The sequence below is a fragment of the Grampus griseus genome (genome assembly GCF_964374135.1).
Source record: "Grampus griseus genome assembly, chromosome: 12".
Classification (NCBI taxonomy): domain Eukaryota; kingdom Metazoa; phylum Chordata; class Mammalia; order Artiodactyla; family Delphinidae; genus Grampus; species Grampus griseus.
The window spans coordinates 62171407-62194337 of NC_139006.1; the positions used below are offsets into that span (position 1 = coordinate 62171407).

Genomic DNA, 22931 nt, shown 5'->3' on the forward strand with positions numbered 1-22931 from the left:
TGCTTCTCTCCCACCCCACCCCAGCCCCCTTAAGTCCTGCTTGTTTAACACGATGGACAAACCCTTCAGTGCAGGCGCTGAATTAACTGTCTGCATTTTAACTCACGTAGTCCTCATAGTAGCCTACAAGGTTGGTCTTATCATTCTTCCTATCTGACAGATGAGGAGACTGAGGCCTGAGAGATGAGGCAGTGTGCTCAAGCTCTCCCAGCAGGGAAAAGGAAGAGCTGGGACTCAAGACTGCTTCTTGCTGCCTCCGGGCCTGTGCTTACTGCCACAGCCTCTCTCCAAGGGTCTCCGAGAGCTCAGAGCCATGAAGCCTCACCAAGTTTACACCTGTCTGGGCTAGAGGGTCCATGCTGACACAGCAGAAATCCTGGTACTGGGTACCTCCTACAGGAAGTCTTCCTGGCCTGATGCACCTTTCTGCTCAGTCCCACCCCTGCCTCCGCAGGAAAATCAGAAGTCAGGGGCTGAGTTGTACTGCACTCCAGCTGTGATTGTGGATCAGGATGTGTGTGTGTGTGTGTGTACGTGCACATCTGTGCATGCACATGAGTATATGGTTCTCTTGCTGCCTCTCCATCAGGGTCACATCCCCTTTGAGGGCAGAGACCACATCTTTATTCTGTTCCAGTCCCTTCTCAGCTTTCAGTCCACATTGCCCACAGCAAGCCGTAGTTCTAAACACCACCGATGCCCTCCTCGCCTCCAAGCCCGGGTGCAGCAGGGACCAGGCAGTTCCAGGCACTGTTCCAGGCACCTTCTTCCCCCTATTCCCCGCACCCTATCACCTGCTCAGGTCTCCGGCTCTCAACTGTGTTATCACTGGCTGGGGCAGCCAGCCAGCACTTGGCAATGCGTCCTTTGTAAAGTGACAGAAAGACTCGTGTACCTGTTCACAGGGTCATAAATCCTTCCAGCTAAAATTCTTCCTCCTGATGTTTTTCTCTGTTTGCCCCTGGATTTATTGAAACTGGGAAAAAGGATGCATATCTAAGTGAGCAGATGCCCAGATGAGTCCTTTGCAGGGTGTGGTTGGTAATAATTTAATTAGCCCAGCTTTTCTGGGAAAATAGTGTTAATTAGTTCTTGCTTAAAATACATCATCTTGATGGCCTCTTCTTCCCCACTTCTATCCCCTGGGTGAAGCCCCAATTTCCCATCCACACCTGGCAGCAAGCTTCAACCTGGTCACTGCTATTATTGAAAAAGAAAATGCAAAAAGTTATTTTTGTGCAGCAACGGATTATGCCACAGGTTGATGGATTCATCTGGATCCAGGAGACCCGAGAGGGTGTAGGACCCCACGAGCCGTTGCCCACAATGGCCTCTGAAGGACCATGGAGCTCTGGCCCCCAGTCCCAGCTCCAGGAGGCTTTCGGGAAAGGACTACTGAAAGCCAAGGTGGGGGGGAGCGGGTGTGGTTGGGACAAGTTGGTGGGAAGGGGGAGCGAGGGCCTCTAGCCCTCATACGGAAGGGAAGAGGTCTCTCCAGGTGAGCCCGTCGCCCCGCTTCTGGTCCAGCCACCTGCCGCAGGTGAAGATGGTGGCCACGCCGGTGCTGGTGTTGGTGACCTCCACCTTCTCCACCAGCCAGCCGGAGCTGTAGCCGCTGCTGTCGTGCTCCAGCCGCACCTTGCGCAGCTCGCCCAGCTCCAGCGTCTCCAGGAAGAAGTGGTCGGTGCTGCCCCTCTCGAACAGGTTGCGCATCTTCTGCTTCAGCTCCCGCTTGCCCGTGTCGCCGTTGGCCCCAAAGATGGTCACGAAGACGTTGGCATCGGTGCCCGCCCCTGGCTCATAGCCCGTTGTCACGATGACCTCGTACTTGACCAGCACCAGGCTCTGGACCTTGCTGGCGAAGCTCTCCGTGGTCTTGGTGACCTCGAAAACCTTGAAGTACTTCCTCTTCCTCTTGAGGGGGATGAGGCAGTCGCAGTTGAAGAAGTACCTGGAAGCGGGGGGAGTCGGGGAGGTTAGTGCACACCAGCCAAGGCTCACGCCCTCCCCCAGGACCTGCGCATCCACAAGTGGTTCCTTCCCCAGGTGACAGGATCTTAGGGCGGGAAATGTCTGCATTAAAATGTGAAGATGGGTCTCGTTTATCTGAAAGTTGACAGGGAGTGACATCTTCATAATTTTAGTTGCTCCTTGATTTTCCTTTTCCTTTTCCCCTCACACTCCACATCCGATCCACCAGCAATTCCCACTGACCCCATCTTCACAATAGGCCCAGAATCAGCCCACTTGAAAAAGCATGCGCTCTCTCACTCTCCGCCCTGCTGCCCCTCTCATCCAAGTCACCACCACCTTTGACCTGGAATGTGTCAGCCTCCTAACTGGTCTGCCTGCTTCTCGCTACTTATCGTGACTCCTCTCCACAGCATCCAAGTGACCCTGTGGAGATGTAAGCCCAAGAATGTCGTCCTTCTGCTCAGAGCCCTCCACCGGCTTCCCAGAATAAATAAAAATCACCACCTTACAAAGGCCTGCAAGACCTTACATGATCCGACCCTCCTCCCAGCGTTTACCTTTCTGACTTGCTGTCTGCCTTTCTCTAAGCTCACTCCACGCCAACCAGGCTGATCCCCTTGCCCCTTCAAAGGGACCGATGAATGAGTTTACCCAGTGTTGTCACCTTCAGAGGCGCTATGGGATCCAGAACAACGATCTCAGGCAAAGCCAAGTGGAAAAGTAGCTATGAAATGTGTGCTCCCAAAACCCTCGCACTTGGCTGAGTTGAACTATGAGTGTGTGTGTGTGTTGCATGTGCATACACACACACGCATGTGCTCATGGACAACATAGTACAAAGGGGTGCAAAGTACTTCAGTACGAAGTATTGAAGAAGCTACCACAAACAGAAGCAAGTCCAGAGCCAAGAGAAATGGTCTTGGACCAAAAAGTCCCTTCTTTACACCCTCCCCCCACCACAATGTTAGCCTCTGGGTAATGACAGTGAGTCCAATAATTACCAAGAAAGAAGTCAGAGGGCACAGTGAGAAAACACTGCATAGGGTGTAAGGGGGCCTGGGGTCTGCCCCAGCCCTGCCACCTACTACCTACGTGACTTTGATTTTCCCATTGGCAGTGCTAGAGGTTTGGACTGAACGACTGCCATGGTTTTCTTCCCATCCAAATCGCTTTGGAAATAACAGCTTTGGAAATAAGCAATCCTGGCACTGGCTAATGATTTCAGGAACACAGCCCTGAAAGGGCGTGCCCAGTGGTGCAAAATCAATTTTTAGATGAAAATACATAACAGCAAAAAGAACTTGGTTTTCTGCTTGCTCACTAAATGCCTGGACTTTGCATTCGTGCATCTCATCAACTCCCACAACAACCCTGAGTCATACGTAGACTTCGTCTTCCCATTTCACAGAAAGGAAATGAAGGCTTGGAGAAGAGAAGTCATTGCACAAGTTGACACAGAGCTGGGGCCCAGAGACAGCCTGCCTGGCCACCTGACAAGCCAGCCGTTTAAAGACACTTCACAAGAAATCATTACTCTGTCTTGAGATCTCTCTGCCCCCAACTCGTCACTTGATAAATCTAGATTGTTGTTACATACCATACTTTCTAAGAGGGAGATATAATCGCATTCTTTGCTTAAACATTCACTTAAAATGTATTTCTTTATGCAAATGCCCACTAATATACATAATTCTATATAAATGCAAAAATCCTGTGATCATATGGGTGTTCTTCTAAATGTATTCTTTTTCTTTTCCTTTTTGCTTGGCTCTATCTCCTTTTTCTCTTTCCGTACCCCTCCTGCATCTCGCCTTCACCTCAGATAACCCATGTAACAGCTGTAGATGTATCTTGCCAAATTTCCCTCCATTTCACCCAACCCTGCACAGACCCACATAGACACAGACACATTCGGGACATCAGTGTTCCCTTTACAAAATGGCAGCATATAATGCATTCTTTCCCATATCTTACTTTTCTCACTCAACAATACTTCCTGGGAATTGATCCAAGTCTTCTGGTACATATTTAAATCTTTCTTTTTTTTTTTAATAAATTTATTTATTTATTTTTGGCTGCGTTGGGTCTTCGTTGCTGCACTCGGGCTTTCTCTAGTTGCAGCAAGTGGGGGCTATGCCTCATCGCAGTGCGTGGGCTTCTCACTGCAGTGACTTCTCGTTGAGAAGCACAAGCTCTAGGCACGTGGGCTTTGGCAGTTGTGTCTCACGGGCTCCAGAGCGCAGGCTCAGTAGTTGTGGTGCACAGGCTTTGTTGCTCCGCGGCATGTGGGATCTTCCTGGACCAGGGCTCGAACCTGTGTCCCTTGCATTGGCAAGCAGATTCCTTTTTTTTTTTTTTTTGTGCTGTATGTGGGCCTCTCACTGTTGTGGCCTCTCCCATTGCGGAGCACAGGCTCCGAACGCACAGGCTCAGTGGCCATGGCTCACGGGCCCAGTCGCTCTGTGGCATGTGGGATCTTTCCGGACCGGGGCACGAACCCGTGTCCCCTGCATCGGCAGGCGGACTCTCAACCACTGCGCCACCAGGGAAGCCCAGCAGGCAGATTCTTAACCACTGCACCACCAGGGAAACCTAATTTGTTGTTTTTAGTGGCTGAAAAATATTCACTGGTGTAGTTATAAGGAAATGTTTCCTAATAGACATAATTATAAGATCACCAAAATGTGGGACCTCAGGGCTTTGTGGAGTTAAGACTCCAGCTGCAGAAGAACATGCCAGGCTGTTCCCACTGGCAATGGGGGTAGGGTCATGGGCGACAATAAAGGCAAGGCAGAGAATAACAAACAAAAACATGAACATGCTAAAAAAACCAAGTAGAATATGATCACACTTCTGTGAACAGTGTGTGTGTGTGAGACATTAGAAATATGCCAGAGAGAACAGGGTCACCAAATGCTCAAGATGGCCATCTCTGATGGGTAGGGCTTTAGAGAATTTTTACTTTGTTTTACACACTTTTTTTTGCCTTATTTGAATTTTAAAATGATTATGTATTATATATGATAATGGGATAAAACAACGATTCCACTTTGGGTTTTAAAAAAAGAAACAAAAGCCTCTCTGTGTGTCCTTCCACCGAGGTCCTGAGGATATTAGTGACGAAACAGAGCTGGTCAGAAACGCTGAAGAAGAAGAGCCAGGACTGGAATCGGTTGGAACATAAAAATTTGAGATTGTTGTGTTTATGAGATTAAATTAATTTGTATTTCATGGAAATCCAAATATTATGGTCCAACATGCTGGTTAGAAAGGACATGTGGATCCATATACAGTGCTAGTTAAGTGGTCTTTACACAGTAGAATTTAAATGTGTTCTAGAATGATGACACGAAAATAGCCACAATGATGGAACACCCCTGTACTGTCCCCTCTCTGTATAGAGGTGATATTTTGTTGGGGGGAGGTTCTCATGCACCAGGAATCACAGGCTTGAGCCCAGCGCAGGTAGGTAGGCTGGAGTATGACTTCTGAGAGCCCTCCAGGCTGGAACCCCTGCCATCCTTCCCCTCCCACCAGACTCTAGAGGGCATCCAGCTCTCTTCCCTGAGAGGTGCTGGGTTATGGCCTGAGGCTACACGGCTGATCCGTGACAGCTCTAGCATCCGGGTGTCTGCACTCCCTGCACCCACTTCCCTTAGGGAAGATCCCCACCCCACGGACATCCCTCCCTCCCCTTCCAGCCCAAGCACCGTGCTGACAAAAGGCCACACTCTTGAGAATGTAGGAAAAGATGCTTCACTGGGAGTGGCAGATTCTTTCCACTGGATGAAAAATCCTATAACGGCCCCAGGACTGTGGGATGGGAAGTTCTTCACCCCCTTCCTCCTGACGCTAGAAGGTGCTGAGGGGTGCTGAGATCCTTAGCGCTCTCTCTGTCACAGCCAACACTGTGGATTTAAAGCTAACTCAGGTGGTGACTTACTATTGTATTGTATTGTTTTGTTTATTTGGGGCATTTGCAGAGGCGCAGTATCAGCAGCCATGCTCCTTTCCATAGGGAGACAGTTCAAGTTGCAGAAGGGGCTTTGACCTGGCCCTGGCTCGCTGGGTGAGCTGGAACTCTTCCAGACCCCTGTATCCCACCTCTCAAGTCCTTGTCAGTATTGCTCTTACAGGATTTACTGTTGTAAATTAATTGCTCTTTTCTCAAAAAGAGCAATAAATAACATTGCAATAAATAACATTGCAGCCTGAGAGGGAAGCTGCTATGAGCTGAGTTCTCTCCTCCCAAATTCACATGTTGAGGCCCCTAACCCCCGAAGTGATGGTATTTGGAGATGGGGGCTTTGGGAGGTGATCAGGTTTTGATGAGGTCCTGAGGGTGGGGACTCATGATGGGATTAGTGCCCTTATATGAAGAGGAAGAGATGCCAGATCTCCCTCTCTCTTTCTCTGCCATGCGAGAACACAGTGAGCTAGGAAGAGAGGCCTCATAAGAACCCAACCCTGCTGGCACCCTGATTTCTGACTTCCAGCCTCCAGAACTGTGAGAAAAGAATGCCTGTTGTTTGAGCCACCCAGTCTGTAGAGTCAGTTATGGCAGCCTGAGGTGTCTAAGACGCAAGTTCAAATGTGAGAACCTTTCCTGCTTGATTCTCAAGCTGGAAGCTTGGTCAGAGGCAGCCAAGTCCAGGGAGCCTGCAGGTGGCAGGTCTAATGTGGACAGACATTTCTCTGAGAAGCTGGGCTCCTGAAGGCTGGAGCCTGAAGCTGGGACCCGCCTGGTCAGACAGGGCTGCTGCTTCTGTCCCATGCGCTTCTTGTGAAAGGCGTTGCCAGGAGCAGGGCCAGGCCGGGAGGGGCACGAGGGGAGCTCGGGTGGGGGGGGCCGGCAGTGGTTCTGGGGGGATGTCCAGCTGCCTTAGCTGCTCTCTGGGTCTACCCGCCCTGAGGCATGCGCTGCCCTTGGCCTCCCCTTGCTCATCTCCCGGCTCCTTCTTAGTGTCTTTCCTGCCTCCCAGAGCCTCAGGGCTCTTTCTGTCTTCCAACGTGGTTACCAAGTGGTATTAATTAGAAAAACTGATGGCTGTGAACTGTTACCCAGGTAACTAAGACCCTTAATCCTGCAGAAATGCCTGACTTCCCAGAAGGCCTTGGTGGGGGAAGTGTAAATCTCCTTATCTGGGGTCCTCAGGGCCCGTGGGCCATGGGATTACTCCAGCTGGTCTCTACTCTGCCCACAGGAATGACGGGCTTTCACTCTGACTGGAGCAGCAGGCTTCAAAGCTGTACCTCTTTATCATTATACAGTGATCATGGGGGAAGGGAAGGAGAGACTCAGCCGTCTGGCCCTGTCTGACTGGCTCTTCTTTCCTTCCAGAGAAGCATCACTGGAGCACCCAAGGTCATCCAGTCTAGTCCCCTGCCTCTGGGGTAAGCCTCTGGTTCAGAAAGCTCCAGAACCAGTGTAGCTGCCTCTTCCCTTCCTGCCTCATACGCCTCCTGAGTGAGGAGACCTCAGCCTCAAAGGGGACACCTCACACCCTGCCATCTGGTCTGGCCACAGGCCCTCCCCGCTGAGGGCGTGGCCCTTCCTGGAGAAGAGGGCAGAGGCCCAGGACATACACGTTGCCGTACTCCATCTCGGTGATGGTGATGGTCTTGACGTGCCAGACCAGCTCTCTCTTGGGGATGAACCGGTCCTCCCTGGCGAGGTGGCCCACGCAGAGGGAGGCAATGTCTCCCAGATAGACGCTGTCAAACTCAAATATGTCCGTGGTCCCCCTGCAGGATGCAAAGATATGGCCAGTGAGAACTGCCCATGGCCACTGAAGGAAGTAAGCATTTACTGAGTGCCAACTGTATCCTAAGCACTGGTCTGAAGAACAGAGATAGAATAGCAAGCAAGACCTGATGTCAGGTCTCCACTGCTTAAGGGTTCAGTCTAGTTTCGGAACAAGACAATCATAACCATTAAAAAGCCCTTCCAGCTACTTGGTCCAATCAATGATTGGTAATACCGAATGGTGTTGGAGGTGGGTGAGGTCCTGGGCCTTGGACATTGGGTTGAAGAGGGTGATGAGATTCAGAGAGCAGAGGCGGGGGAAGGGAAGAGTCCTCTGATGTCGATCTGACTTGGCAAAGTCAAGGGATGGGAACAGCGGGATTGGAGGTGCAGACATTTCTCGGGGGAGTGATGACTTGCCTGGGTTCACTGAGGGAAAGGGCAGTGGAAAAGAAGGGGGAGGGGCAGTCTGCGGGGGGGTGGTCAGCTCTGACCATCTCCACTCAGAGGGGTTTGAATAGAAGGTACAGTGGGGTTATGGCAGGGGGAGACTTTATGTAGGCAATTCTGGACAGAGCGGGGAGATGAAGGGGGCTTCTGAGCAGTTCAGAGGTGGCTCAGACGTGCAGGAGGCGGTGAGAGTCTCCGGCGTGTGGCAGGCAGCCGGGAGTGCTGAGCAGAGGCACCTGTGACACGAGACCCAATTTTGATTTTCCTATAAAGCATCTTAGAGGCTCTCCCCTCCCTCCCTCCTAAAAGTCTACGCTGTCTTATATGATCCTTCTGCATTCGTATGGGTGAATGTCTCCCTTTTCAACTAGACTGTGAGCTCCTCATCTGCAGGGACACAGGATAATGTCTGTGTGATTCCCGGTCCTGCCGCAGAGTGGGCTTGCTTTAATTAATTTATTAACTGATTTTTGTTGTGGTTTTCCATTAACTTTTTAAAAATTGAAATACATTTGACATATACTATTGTGTAAATTTAAGGTGTACAACATGTTACTTGGAAACATTTATATATTGTACTGTGATTGCCATTGTAGCCATAATTAGCACTTCTATCATATTACAAAATTATCCCTTCTTTCTAGTAGTTGGAATAATATAGATTCTAGTCTCTTAGAGGGGGCTCTCTTTAAATGACAGTCCCCTCTCTCTTCCCTCTTCTAAATCTCCTTGTTTCATCCCTTGGAGCTCGAATGGGGTTGGCACACAGTAGGCACTCAATAAATTCTTGCTGGTTAGGCCCATTTGTATATTTATGGCCCCCACTAAAAGGGTTGGTTCTTGGGGTCCCTCTCTTACCCACCCCACCCATCCGCATTCCCCCGTGGGCACCCCTCTTCCTACTTCCTAAACGCCCGCTGTCTAGAAGAATTTTCCACGAGAAACTCTTTGGATCGGTTCTTCCTGCCCTCCAGGATGAGCCAGACGTTCTCCCTGGTTTCGCCTCCGTTGCCGGTTTCTATGATGATCTCATAGGCTGTGGTGGAAAAGGTGGGAGAGAGTCAGCAGAGGGGAAGCAGCACCCACCATCAGAGCAGGAGCAAACTGGCCACTCCTTGCAGGTCCTACATCTGGTCTTAGATCACAGCCTTAAGGGGGTTGGGGTGGGGCGCAGGTTAAAATCGCTACAACTGAGGCACTATAAATAGAACCTGCCTCAATTTGGGGTCTAGAGTGGTGTCCTCATTTTATCTATAGTAGCAATCTCTTTGCCTGGCAAGCATGGGAGCCACTGGGAGTGAAGGGCCAAACGCCCCTGCCTCCAGGATCCATGAGATTAGGATGAGTTTTCGGAGAGACGCTGGGGCCTGGTTCTCAGGGATGGAAGATTCTGTGAGATGCAAAGTGGAGCTGGTGTGTAAAGAGAAGGGAGGAGAGGCGGGGCCCAGCTACAGAAAGGGGAGGGGAAGATCCAGTTGCCTCGAACTTTCTGTAGCAAGCAGTCTCATTCCCTGTCTTGTCTCAGCTCTCACTCTGGTGTCGTGCTCAGCATCACGACCTCCCTCCCCCGCAGTTCCCACAAGCATGTCAGCATTTGCCAAGTGTCAGGACTGGGCTAGACTCTGGGCGACACTAGAACTCATCTCTAGCCCCAGACAGAAACACCGACTGCACCACAGGACAGAATAACCTTAAATGAAGGGCCAAAATAGCATGGGAGGGAGGGTAAAGCAGGCTCCCATTACCTCTCAAACCTCACCTTCCAGTACTTTCTCCCTTGCTCGCTCTGCTTAGCCTCCGTGCCGTTCCAGAACAGGAGGCACACTCCGGCCTCAGAGCTCTGCCTTGAGCATGTCCCCTTTCTCTCCCCACCCCCACCCATGTTGGCTTGATTCACTCCCTCCCCTCCTTCCTCCCTACTCAGATGTCACCTTCTCACAGAGTCTGCCAGACCACCCAAACCACACTTCCTGCCTGATTTCCCCAGTGCCTGCCCTACTGAGCTCTATTATCTTCTCTTATCACCTAGTACCTTCTAACATGCTAAGGAGTTCACTGATTATTTTACCGTTTATTGTATTCCCCCCTCCCACTTGAATGTAGGCTCCATGAGGGCAGGGGTCTTCGTTTTGCTCACTTATAGATCCCAAGAGCCCAGAACAGTGCCTGGCACATAGGCACTCAATAAATATTTGTTGAGTGAACAATGAACGATTGGGCTGATCGCAGTAAGCTTCATGAAGAAGATGGCGTATGAGCTTGGTCTTGAAAAAGAGCCATGATTATGATCAGCGGAAAACCGAGGGATGCTCTAGGAGGAGGGAGCAGCGTAAGCAAAGATACTGAGGGGCATGAGAGGGGCTTGAAATCCACATGATCCAGCCCCACTCCCCAGGGACCAGGCTGGGATGGAGCTGGCACACGGGAGGACACAATATTTGTCTGGAGGTTTCCCTGTGCATACAGCTCTTGCTGCAGTAAGTGAATCATTGAGGATTTGGGATTCTGGATCCAAAGGGATAGTTTGATCTCTGTGCTTTTATCTCAGAGATGTGATAAAGACAATTAGAAGGGATGGCTGTGCCTACAGCTCCATGTAACGTCAATCCCGGCCTCTCAGCAAACTGTTGCCTTTGTGACTCCTCTCAAGTCACAGGTAGAATGAATCAGGGCAAAAATGCCCACGATAGGGGAAGAGACCCACAGCACAAGTCCTGGAAGAAGAGCGAGGCTCTGCAGGCCCGACCGCTTACAGCCCAAGGACGTGAAATGGCTGTGCCACTGCCCACGGCTCGAGGCCATTGCAGGGGGGGCGTGGTCCCACTGCCATTCTGCTTTCCCAGCAGCCGGTAAAGTATTTCTGCAAACCAGACACCTGTGAATTCAAAGTGGATCCTGGGCATTGTAGAGGAAATGGCTTGTCAGAGCCCAGGAGAGGAGGCAGGGAGCGCTAGGAACCTACTTGCTCTCTACGATCAACTCAAGTGGAACATTCGAGAAGCAGCGCATGTGGACCATAAGCAATCCTCTCCTCATGGCCCCGAGGAGAAGGTAGAGAAGGAAGGTGTGTAAGTGAGGACATTTACACAGATTAGAAACAAATGCGGCCAGCTGCATCAACAGTCTCTCAATCAGCATATGTCCACCTTGGAAAGTCATTTCATCAATGGCTTGATAAAAATGTGGAAGGCATGACTCTCAGTTTTGTTTAGAGGTTGCTGGGAGGAAAGGACAGAGGAGGACCAGGGACCTGAAAGAGTGGGGCCGGTAGGAGCCCAGTCTAGGAGGGGTCCGTATGAGGCTCACCCCGGGGCCAACACCCATACAGGACCAGCCCGGCTGGAGAAATGACTCAGCAGCCACCGTGCGAGTCACTCACACGAAGGGGCCACCAGCAAAGCCAGTAAATGTGGTGAATGTGGTTCAGGTGGCAGGAGAGGAGAGAGGAGATCTGGCCACACTTGACATCTTGCCTGGGCTCTGGGCGTGGCACCCTCAGAGGGAGATGAACCAGCAACCCAGGATGCACCGAGAGGATCCAACATCCCATCAGGTGAGCAGCTCCTGAACAGACAGGTGTTTGCCTTGAGGCCAGGACTGCAGGGGCACCTGATTCCATGCAGTAGCACCAGAGGACGCCTGGGCATCTGGTGGGCGTCAGGACCTTACTGCTCCACGTCGCCTTCCCCACCTCATGTTGTCAGGACCCTTCTCTGGCGAGCTCCTACCATGTGGTTTGCATGGGGCTGAGAGTCCCGGGCCTGGAGAGTCAGAATTATTCCCTAAGAGACGCTCTCTTCCCTTCCACCGAAGCTGTTGTGTTAGAAGGCAGTGGGGTTGCGGGTACCAGCTGCCATCTTCTCGTGATGTAGAGAAAGAAACAGTTAAGAGGAAAAGGGGGACAAAGACATACTAAAACCATTGTAGCCTCTGGAGACAGCCAAGTCCCAGCCAGCTCCACCTGAAACTTCCAAGTTCTGGGAACCAATATGCTCCCTTTTTGCTGGAGCCAGCTTAGGGGTGGGGTTCAGGCACGTACAACCAAGGGTCCTGACCACTCCTGAAATTTCCTGTTTGACCCCATCCCATTGGGACTGCCAAAGGATAGAAACTTCAAGAACGTAAATATAAAGATGAATTTTTTTTTAAACAGAACTGCCTTGTGGAGCAGTGAGTCTTCCATCCTTGGGGAGTTGGCCATCAAGTTGGACTGTATTTGGGCTGGAAATGTTGCAGATAAGGCTGACTGAGCAGCCCTAAAAGGCTTCAAGTGAGGGTGGATAAAAAGGAGGAGGGCTGTAAAGAGGGAGACATTGGTCTTGTTGGAGGATGTTCCAGAGAGAGAGATATTTTTGTCCTCCCAGGTGGGCATGTGTGTATGCATGTGTGTGTGTGTGTGCATGCATGAGGGTGTGCATGTATGTGTGTGTGCTGTGTGCATGTGTATGCACATATGAGCATGTGATCCTACTGTTCAGGACTTAGCCTGGAGTGATTACAACAAAATCTCTGGAGTGAGACTCTGACATCAGTATTATTTGAAGGTTGCCAATGATTTTCAGCTTTGCCTGCGCATTGGAATCACCTGCAGAGACAGATGCTTGCAGAGGATGGGGAGCAGCTTCAGGAATCGCTAACAAGAGTTGGAGGTGGGGCTTCCCTGGCGGCGCAGTGGTTGAGAGTCCGCCTGCCAATGCAGGGGGCACGGGTTTGAGCCCTGGTCCGGGAAGATCCCACATGCCGTGGAGTGGCTGGGCCCGTGAGCCACAACTACTGAGCCTGTGTATCTGGAGCCTGTGCTCCGCAACATGAAAGGCCGCGACAGTGAGAGGCCTGCGCACCGTGATGAAGAGTGGCCCCCGCTTGCCACAAGTAGAGAAAGCCCGCGCACAGAAACGAAGACCCAACACGGCCAAAAATAAATAAATAAATAAATTTATATTAAAAAAAACAAACAAAGAGTTGGAGGTGAAGGCAGAAAACAGGAAGCTAAACAAGGTGGGGCAATGGATCAGTCTGGAGTACCAGCCAGGCCCAATTAGGCTGCGGTGGTGCGATGAGTCGTGGTCTAGCAATCAGGATACATGAGTCCTAATGGCTAGGCCTTAGACATGTCACTTCACCTTTCTGGTTTTTGGTTGTCCTTACCTATGACATAGAGGGGTGAAGTTGCCCCCTATCTAGCTCACAGGGTGGGAGTGGGGTGGTGAGGACCTGGTGAGAGCAGGGGATGTGTGGAATGCTTTCACACGCGTGAAGCTCTGTTCAAGTATGACAGCATGTTTACTCTCACAAGTCAAGTGCCCAGAGGTGCCCCTGGGGACACAGACACAGAATGTAAGTGCCACGAGGGCAGGGTCTCTGCTTTATTCATTAGCATGTCCCCAGAACCCACGTGTCCCCAGAACCCACACTAGGCCGTGGCACTTAGTAGGTTTTCAGTAAGTATTTGCCAAGTGGTTAAATAAAATTAGCTGAGGGTTGAAATGATTGGCTTGAACTGCGTCCCTGGCTCTCCCCAGGATAAGCCTCCATCTTAGGACACGGGTGTCACTGTCTCTCCCCCTGTGGGCAGCCTAGAAGGCGCCACTCTGCCCTCTGCAGGCTCCTAGTAAAGACGGACTGATCCAGGCCGTCTCCTGGGCTCCGTGTCCCTGCCCTCCCATCTCTAGCCCACACACATCCTTCTGGAAATAATGCAAGTGATGCTTCCCCTCTGCCCATCTCCCTGCCAACCCAAATCCCGTAGGTCTTAGCAGCTGTTTGGCAGGAAATCTGGGAAGGAAGCTCAGTGGTTATTCTCACAGCCTGACGAATCTCTTCTCCCCTGAACACCAATGGCCCAAGGAGCCTCTATTGCTTGTGTTGGCATTTGTATATTAGCCTCTCCCTCTAATGAGATTGTGAGGCTCTAAGGAAAACGACCGACTGCATCTTCTTCCATTTGCTGAGCACTAACGACTTGTGTACCTACTAAGCCCCAAAGCCTAGAGAGCTGCAGAGGGCTACAAACATGAGTGATTTTGTCCTTGACCTTTGGGAGCTTACAGCTGTGTAGGGAGAACTGCACATGGACAAAGGTCCATACAAATAAACTAGAAATCACAAAGCAGTGTGCGTCACACTTAGCATCTAAAATAAAACTGGGTCCCCAGTAACTTCTCAGTAAGTGCGATTACAAAAGCTGAGAGTTCACCCTCTGAATTAGGGCAGGAATTCCCATGCAGTAAAGGTGATAGATGAGTAGTTGGCCCTTGTTTGAATGCTACCAGGGACATCAGTGTTCACTGCCTCTCGAAGTAGCTAAGTCCATCATTGGGTAGTTTTGATGGCATGGTGGAGAAGGCTGAGTGGCTTTCCACCAAGGATCCACGCTTCCCTTGCCACGTGGTGTACAGTACTTGCCAGGGAGTGACTGTCCAGCCAGGTATGGCATTACCCAGATGCCTTTACATCTAGGTGGAGCTGCATGACTAATAGAATGTGAGTTAATATGTTAAGGTAGGGGAGTGTGCCTTCTCCATGCTCTCTTTTCCCTCTGCAAGAAATGTGGCAGTCACGTGTTGAAAATGGCAGACAGATGAGAAGAACTTGGGTCCCTGAATCACAGTGTGGAAGGCCTCTTGCCAAACACTCGCACTGGACAGTTTATTATGTGAGTGAGAAACAAATTTTGTTGTATTTAGCCATTGAGATTTGGGGGTTTATGTCTTCATGCAGCTAGTGTTACCTTAATAACTAAGGTTGGAAGATCCTTTCTTCACGCTCTGCTACTGATAAGCCTTTGTCAAATCTGTTGGATGCAGATACTAGCATCTGTATTAAAGAAACACTTCCCTGGTCCTGGATGGCCATCCACCTCATGGACCAATTACTCTTTCCCTTTAAACATCCCCTGAGGAAGGAACCAAAGAGAAAGGGGTTGGTGGAGAAGCTGGCTGCCCTGCACATTCTGTTTCCAGGAAGGCTTGATTTGGTGGCTGTTGTCACAGACATCAGTTGGAGAGAGTCCATGACAGAAAAATAAACCAGAGGGAGCATCACATCAAACTGCCCAGCCCAGCCCTCAGGGCAGAGTAAGCTTATACCCTGTGGGTTTTCCTCTACCCAATTAGTCCCTGTGATTTGGGGCCATGAGCTGGTACCAGTATCTTGGCTGTTCCAGGTCCACGAAACAACATTTAGCGTGCTTACTTATGCACCTCTCCAATATTATTTCCTTCATTGGGCATCTGATTCCCCTGCAGCTGTAAGAGCTCCTTCTTTAGATTTTCCAACATTGTTCCCACCTCCCTCCTGAGCTAACTCTCGTTTAACTGAAGATTCAGCCCAGGCTGAATCGAAGCAGGGCCCACCGGTCTCCACACGTACTGGTCTCCTCCAGCTCATCGTGGATCTCATTGTTGGCACAGGCAAAGTCACGGACTGTCTGCCTGTCGCCCTCATTCTTGGAGAACCAGCAGTCACATTGGAAACGGAAGGTCTCATCGCGGGAATTGTCCTTCACGTCGACATAGCTCAGGTGCCAGCCAGGAAATATCCCTGTAGGAAAGAGACATGGGGACTGGGAGCTGAACGTGCTCTCCCTCCCCTATCAGACTTCCATTCCCCCTGCCCACTGGCTGTGTGGCCCTGGACAAGTTCTCTGTCCTCCTGGGCCTTTGTCTTCTTGTTGATGAAATGAAGGGTTGGGTTAGATTATCTCTGAGACACTTCTAGCCCAGAGGCTATAATTCTCTTTGCAAAATCCTTAACTTGGGTTCATGAACTCTTAGAGGGTCGTGTATGTCCTTTAATATGTATATGTCCATAGTATGTCCACAAGGCAACCCTACAAGGAAGGCATGTATATATTCTAGTCTCACATCTTGCCTTCTCGTGCCACTTGGGGCTGTGGGGGCAGTCCCACTGTCCCCACCAAAAAGCCATTCTCTAGGATCAGACACTGCTCAAAGCAACAACTCTAGATCTTGCCATTGGTCTCAAGGGTTATAAACACAAAGAGACACACAAAGGTGGACACACACTTCCAGTCGCCCAGTCTGCAGGGAGTAGATATTAAGGCTCATGGACAGAGCACACATATTGGCAGTCCTAGTATAGCTTCATTCCCAGTGTAAAAAGTACTTCATATGTTTTAAAACATAGATCTTTACTGAAAGTGGAAAACAGCAAGTCCTAAAACAAGTTAAATTTTAAAATAGTTCTGTCGAGTTAAAAAGTGGTGAGTTATTTTATCAACAAAATTTTTTTGGCATGCATATTTTAAGTTTTATTTAAATTCAAAATGTAAATAACAAATGGTTAGTAATAAATGGAAATAACAGAATCCGAAGCAAGATATCTGGATTCATACCCAGAGCTGCCATATACATGCTATGTGACCTCGGGCAAGTTACTTCACTTCCCTGTTCCTCATCTTTTCAGAATTACATAGAATATAAGTTCAAAAAGATTAAGAAATGATGTAAAATATTTGAGTAGTAACAGTCTGGGTATTCATTTAAGTGGATAAATGTGGGCATCAAACTGCTCGAGTGTTTACATTCTATTAGATACACTTAAGGTGCTTTATTTTAAAATGTCAGTATTTATGATAAACTTTTTAAAACTCAATAAATATATTTACTTTCCTGCATTAGGGCCAGTTCCATCTGTAAGTTTGTAAATTGGTTGCTTTCTGAGATGATTCCTGATACTATCATACACTAATTCAACTGCTTAATAAGGCTCGAAGTATTCAGTCTAGAGATGGTGCATGTCAGACCCATGGAAGCAGTCCTACCAGGCTTCGAGAGCGGAACATAGGAAGGAAGAGGGAGTGAAGAGGGAGGCAGAGGAAGAGAAGACAAATCATTTGTCCTGTTGGAAGATGTCCCAGTGGAAGACATTCTTTGCTCTCCCCCAATCCCCTACTGTGTGTGTGTGTGTGTGTGTGTGTGTGTGTGTGTGTGTGTGTGTGAATATGAATGAGGTGATTCCCTGTCCAGGCCTTACCCAAATCAACTACAACAGGATCTCTGGAGTGTGACCCAGGCATCAACAGTCTTTAAAGCTTCCCAGGTGATTCCAATGTGTAGCCAAGGCTGAGAACTTGAGCCTGCATGGCAATTACCTGGAGGACTTTGTTAAAACAGATAACTGGGCCCCACCCCCAGAGATTCTGATTCAGTTAGGTTTGTAGTGGGGTCCTGGGGTCCAAGAATTTCTTTCTCTAACCAGTTCTCGGGTGCTCCTGGTTCTGCTGGTCCCAGAGCCACACCTTGGCTTAATGTATCAGAGTCATCTCTTCTCCAGGATGATGGTCTTTCTATGATATCATGGCAATAATGATCAATGGGAATCAATGAGAATTTTGTGTTAGTGTGTGCATAAGTGTGTGTGAGTGTTAGTGGAGGGGGATGACATTAACCAGAGAGGTGGGTCATCATGAGATCACTTCTGTTGCTGGAATGCACTCTTCACCCTGCTGTACATCCTGGGCAGGTTTCACTCCTGAATTACACTTCCTGAGCTCCAGGCAGGGTGGTGACAGAGGAAAACAGTGAGCTCATGGGAAGGGTGGATTCTGGGCTGGCTTTGACTTTATCCACAGGCAATTCAGTGCCCCAGTGTGTGGTTGAAGACAACCAGAAGAGGAGCCTACCTGGCCCGGGTTGCCCTGGTGCTTCTTGGCAGGTTGCTCCCTTCCCTCCTCATCCCCCTTTCCTCTCTCCTCTGAAAGCATGGCATTGTCTCACCCCATCTCCAGTTCTCTTTCCAAGTTTGATTCTGCAAAGAAACTTCTCCCATGGTAAATAGCAGGCTAACCCCAACCATTCTGAGATAAAGAAGCTTCATTCTCAGCCTCATGCTCACTGCTTATTTAGTTGCCTTGTTTTGGAAATGTTGAATGTGATTAACAGGGATCCTACTACAACTTTCTAGACTAATAACCTATCAAACATGGGAACAGGCAGCCCTGGGCAGGCTGATGCCATGTGGCTGGGTTCTGCTGTTGAAGGCACCAGAGAAGTTGACAGACCGACAGTTATAGCATGGCTAGTTGTGTGGCCAGCACTACCTGGATGGTCTCCACCATAGACCAATAGGGAACCATCTGAATCGCACCATTAGAGAATCCATTTCTTTACAAAGTCTCCTCTTTTAGAGTCCTACTTTTTTTTTTTACACAAATATAGCAAACACCCCACACTGCCTGACATCTTACCTTTTCACTTACAATCTATATCAGTACATAAATATCTGCCCATCATTTTTTCACAGTTGCATGGTATTCCATTGTATGCACACAAAAGAAATTTTCTACCTTGTTCTTATTGATGGATAATTAGTTGCTAACCAGACTTTTACTTCTATATGCAATGGTATAATTACTATCCTTCTACATGCATCGTAGTGATCTTTTAAAATCATGAATCGGATTCTGTGACTTCTCCATGGAAAACCCTTCAATGGCTTCCCAGCACTCTCAGAATAAAATACAAACAGCTCACTAGCAACTCTAAGAATCGACATGACTTTGTCCCTTTCCATTCTGATTTCATTTCATACTACTTGCAATTTTACTTACTATATTTCACTTACACTGGCCTTTTAGTACCTTAATATATGAAATCCAGTCTTGCCTTGGAAACTTTGCATATACTTTTTGGTCTGCCTGGAAAAATATACCCCAGGCTCTGAATGCCCATAGTGTTTCATCACTGAGGCGTCAGATCAAATGTCCTGTCTTTGGGAAGACCTTTCCTAACCACACTATTTGCAGAGGTTTCCTCATCCTCAATTACTTGCCATCACATCAACATATACCCATTTCACAATCTGAAATAATTTTGTTTTTATTTCCTTGCACATTTTCTATATATTGTCTGTCTTTTACTAGGTTGTAAGCCCCATGAAAGCAGGGGTCTTGCCTGATATATCCACCACTATATTTAGTGCCTAGAGCAATGCTTATAGCACATTATTCAACAAATGTTTATTGAATGCGTGAGTGTGCACTATTAGTGAATAGGGAAGAATGAGGAAGAAGGAAGCTGGTGGTAACATTCTGTGAGTGGAGGGGGAAAATAATTCAAAGCCCCACTAGGGAGCAGAGGCCTGCCCTAGTAGAATTGATTGTTTTATCCCAAATGTCCTAAGGTTTACTATAAGAAAAAAGCTTAAAAACTGAATGAGCATGGGGTCCCAATCTTTCCAGCCAAGAGAGGGCAGATTCTGAGTGGGAGAGAGACTGACTGCTACATGCTTCCTGGACTTCATCATGCCATCTACTACCTGCGATTCCTCAGTGGCCTTCCATACCTGATGGGAAAAAAGGGCCCAATTCTGTGTTTTCATATGTAGGGCTTTCTTCACCCTGTCTCCATACACTTCATTCCTTACCTCAATAAGGAAGACCCCCCTAATGCAAATCCTCCACCCTACTTAGATAGATTTATTCAGCACCACTTTAGCATTTCCTTCCTCTTCATTAAGGATCCAAGCTATTTCCCTGTCCTAAATTCCCACCTATCCTCTGGACAACTTAGGCCCCACCTCCTCTATGAAACCCTCCAAACTCCCCAGTCCCATAGCATTCATCATCTGTCCATTCCCTTGGCTATGAACACAGATGGCTTGGGAAATCTTTGCTATTGAGGTCATGAACATGAACTAACTCTTTAATGGTGATTTTATGTTGTATGTCTGACTTCTCCAGTTAGATTTTAAGGTGTGGGAACCATGTCTTATGACTTCTTGATTGCATCACAGGGATATTGACTTAATGCTCAATAAACATAGAATTGATAAATTATATTTACTTTCTATAGTGAACACTCAGGTTTTTTTTTTTTGGTCAAGCTAAGGTCCAAACAAAATTGGACCTTTTGTTTACCATGTGGGTAAACAAAATTTCTTAAACAAGATAAATAGATGATTTGAAATGAGTTATGGAACCATCACAGTCCTAGTTATTAAAGAATACAAGAATCTAGCTATTATTCTTCCACAAACACTTTCACATGTACATCATCCAAACTAGGATGCCCAGAATGACACACATGGATTTGGCAAATCTGGACTGCATTCTCAGCATACCCACCATACTGAACGTATTATCATATCTGCATGCCTCAGTTTCCTTACTTGAGCAATGTGACTTCTGTGGTCCTTTATATTTCTATGAATTTATATTATTCAAAAGAAAATATATAAATTCATTCTGTGATTTCATCAGAGTTTTCAGAGGAAGCAAGCAAGAAGAACAAGATGAATTAGAAAATAAACACTCTGTTATAATTTGTTCAGTGTTGTAAAAGCTATCTGGGTGATTGGAATTAAGGAGAAGAATTAATCATTTATCTTGATTTTCATTTATGAACTATATTTCATGGTAATCAAATAGCCTGAGGGACAATTTTTTACAGAAGAATTCTAGCTAATAAGTGGATAAGAAATAACAATTAGAAAATCATTTGTAACCCTAACTGATCGTCACTGGGAGAAGCCATTAGATGAAGAGTGATGGGGGGAAATTTACAATGGAGGAATCAAGTAGACAGCCCCTGGATCCACCATTAGATGTGAGCATCAGTGAGACTGAGACAGCTGTGATGTAATATGAAGGACACAGGTCCCATTTTAAAGTAGCCTTGATACCACCTATAAGGCATTCTTGCCAAAGAATGTTGAACCTGAAGCTAATCAAGCCTTTAGAGCTGACCTCCAGATTGTAGGAAATATGGGGAATAAGGAAGCAATGATACCAAGAAGAAGCAAACAGGCAGGTCTGGAGTGTGGAAATTTTATAGATCTTTGGGCCCAGTTCCTTCAACAGTCAATGGCATGAAAAAATAAAGGGATTAGGTATGGCTCTTCATTAAAGGAGGCTAAAGAAGCATAACAACTAAATATGCTGTGTGGACCTTGTTTGCATCCTGATTCACATAAAACTAAAAGTACGAAGACATTTTTTATGTTATTAAGGAAATTTGCATATGGAGTGGAAATTGGATGACATAAATAAATCATTGTTAAGTGTGATAATGGCATTGAGAAAATATCTACTTTTAAAAGAGAAGCATACTAAATATGTTTGGGCGAAATGACATGAGGTTTAGGATTTGATTTTATATCTTTCAGCAAACAAAAAGAAGCCAAAAAAGAAAAAAAAGGGTAAAGCAGGTATGACAAATCATGTGTTGAATCCATGTGATGGGTATGTGGAAGTTCATTATACATATATAGCTGTCTTGACTTATATTAATATTTAAACTTTCATCTCTGGAAGATAAAGTTACTATAAAGAAAAAGTTAGGCACAGAACCTTGTTCCTCTCCTGACCCTAGTATCCCAACCACTTGGGCTCAATGAAGACACAAAAATCTTTCTTTCCCTGCCGATGATAGGATCCTGCTTTCAGATCCGAAGTCTGGTTGGAAAGGAGAAGGCCATTTCTCTGCTTACAAAGGGAAGAGATTAACATCAATGACTTGGGATTTCTTTAGGTTCAAGAGCCATGATGGGGCCAAAGGCAATCAGTCTTGGGCTATCCAAGGGAGGCATCAAGTTCTTTGAAGAGCCAAAGTAGTAGCAAAAACAATCGTTAGTATGGCTTAGAGCTGTCCAAGGTGCTGAACTGCCTCCCTTTTCTTTCAAGGTTTTGACAGTGGTGAGACAAATTTGAATGCAGAGTTTTTGCATAGAAGAAAAATGCAGTTTTTTTCCTTGAGAAAACTGAGAAAGTCTAGATATGTGCATAGTGTCTAAGGAGTGGGGACAGCCATTATTAGAGGACCTAGTGATGACCCTGAGGTTCATGGCCAGTACTCAGTTTTTGAAAGTACTAAGACACAAGGAAAAATTCTGATTTGGGAGAAATGTGCGTTCCCTGTTGTGGAGGCATAAAAAGACAGGAATGATCAGAGGGACTGAAACAGAGGTATAAATAAATTCTATATTAAGTTCCTACTATATTACAGGCAGTGTGATAGGCATTAGGGAAAGAGCAATGAATATGACAATGGTACTCATGGAGCTGATAAGTAAGGGAGACAGAGGCTAAGCATGTAGTTACAAATATAATGACTATTCTGGGGGACGATTTAAGTAAGGTAAGGCAATAGGAAGAACTTACAGTGAGGAGGTTAGTACATAAGAGAGTTTGTTAATCATAAACAGGGAGATGTAATCATGGCAGGGTGCATGTTTGGAGTTAGGTCACAAGGCAGAAGTCTCAGGGGCTGGAATTCAATGTCAAGCACATAGTAGAAACAGAAGCTAGTCTGATGCCTTTTAGTTCTAGGTTCTTCCTCTTTTTCCTGCTTAGAAGAATAGTTGGTTTCTGAGCCCCAGTTACCACTGAACTGCCTGCAGGGCTATGGAGACCCTAGCTGCAAAAGTTAAGAGCAATGTTTGTCAAGCAGATCCCAACTTGACATCATCTTGAGAATTATAGCTCTGGACCACCTCACTGTACTTTAAGCTGCTGCAGTTAACCTTGCTGACTTCAAGCTCTCTGATGGGACTTCACTCTGATATGGTGCATTTTATCTTGGCCCATTGGCTTGAATATTTTTCTATTCAGCAGCAAATCCTGAGGCAGATATTTTGCTGCAGAAAGGTGATTGAATTGGAGCCCTCAGGAAGTCTACACTATTCCCTGGAAGGGCCTCTTCCTTACTGTATTCAATTCTTAGGGCTGCTGTAACCAATTACCACAAACTTGGTGGCTTAAAAAAAAAAGAAACTTATTCTCTCACCACCATGGAGGCTA

At 47.5% G+C, this 22931-nt stretch overlaps 1 protein-coding gene across 4 annotated transcripts in view; it reads right to left on the reverse strand.

Moving 5' to 3' along the window:
- Positions 1-542: 542 nt before the first annotated feature.
- Positions 543-22931, reverse strand: part of LOXHD1 (lipoxygenase homology PLAT domains 1) — a gene marked incomplete at both ends in the record, with an annotated part of 202517 nt that continues 180128 nt past the window's right edge. For 3 of the 4 annotated variants that reach the window (XM_082668195.1, XM_082668194.1, XM_082668193.1), the window contains 4 exons: positions 1471-1951; positions 7561-7719; positions 9074-9206; positions 15542-15712. In XM_082668195.1, the coding sequence (XP_082524321.1) occupies positions 1471-1951; positions 7561-7719; positions 9074-9206; positions 15542-15712 (944 nt within the window). Of the gene's footprint in view, positions 1201-1470; positions 1952-7560; positions 7720-9073; positions 9207-15541; positions 15713-22931 lie in introns of those variants that run through there. The other variant, XM_082668196.1, reaches the window with a different exon arrangement.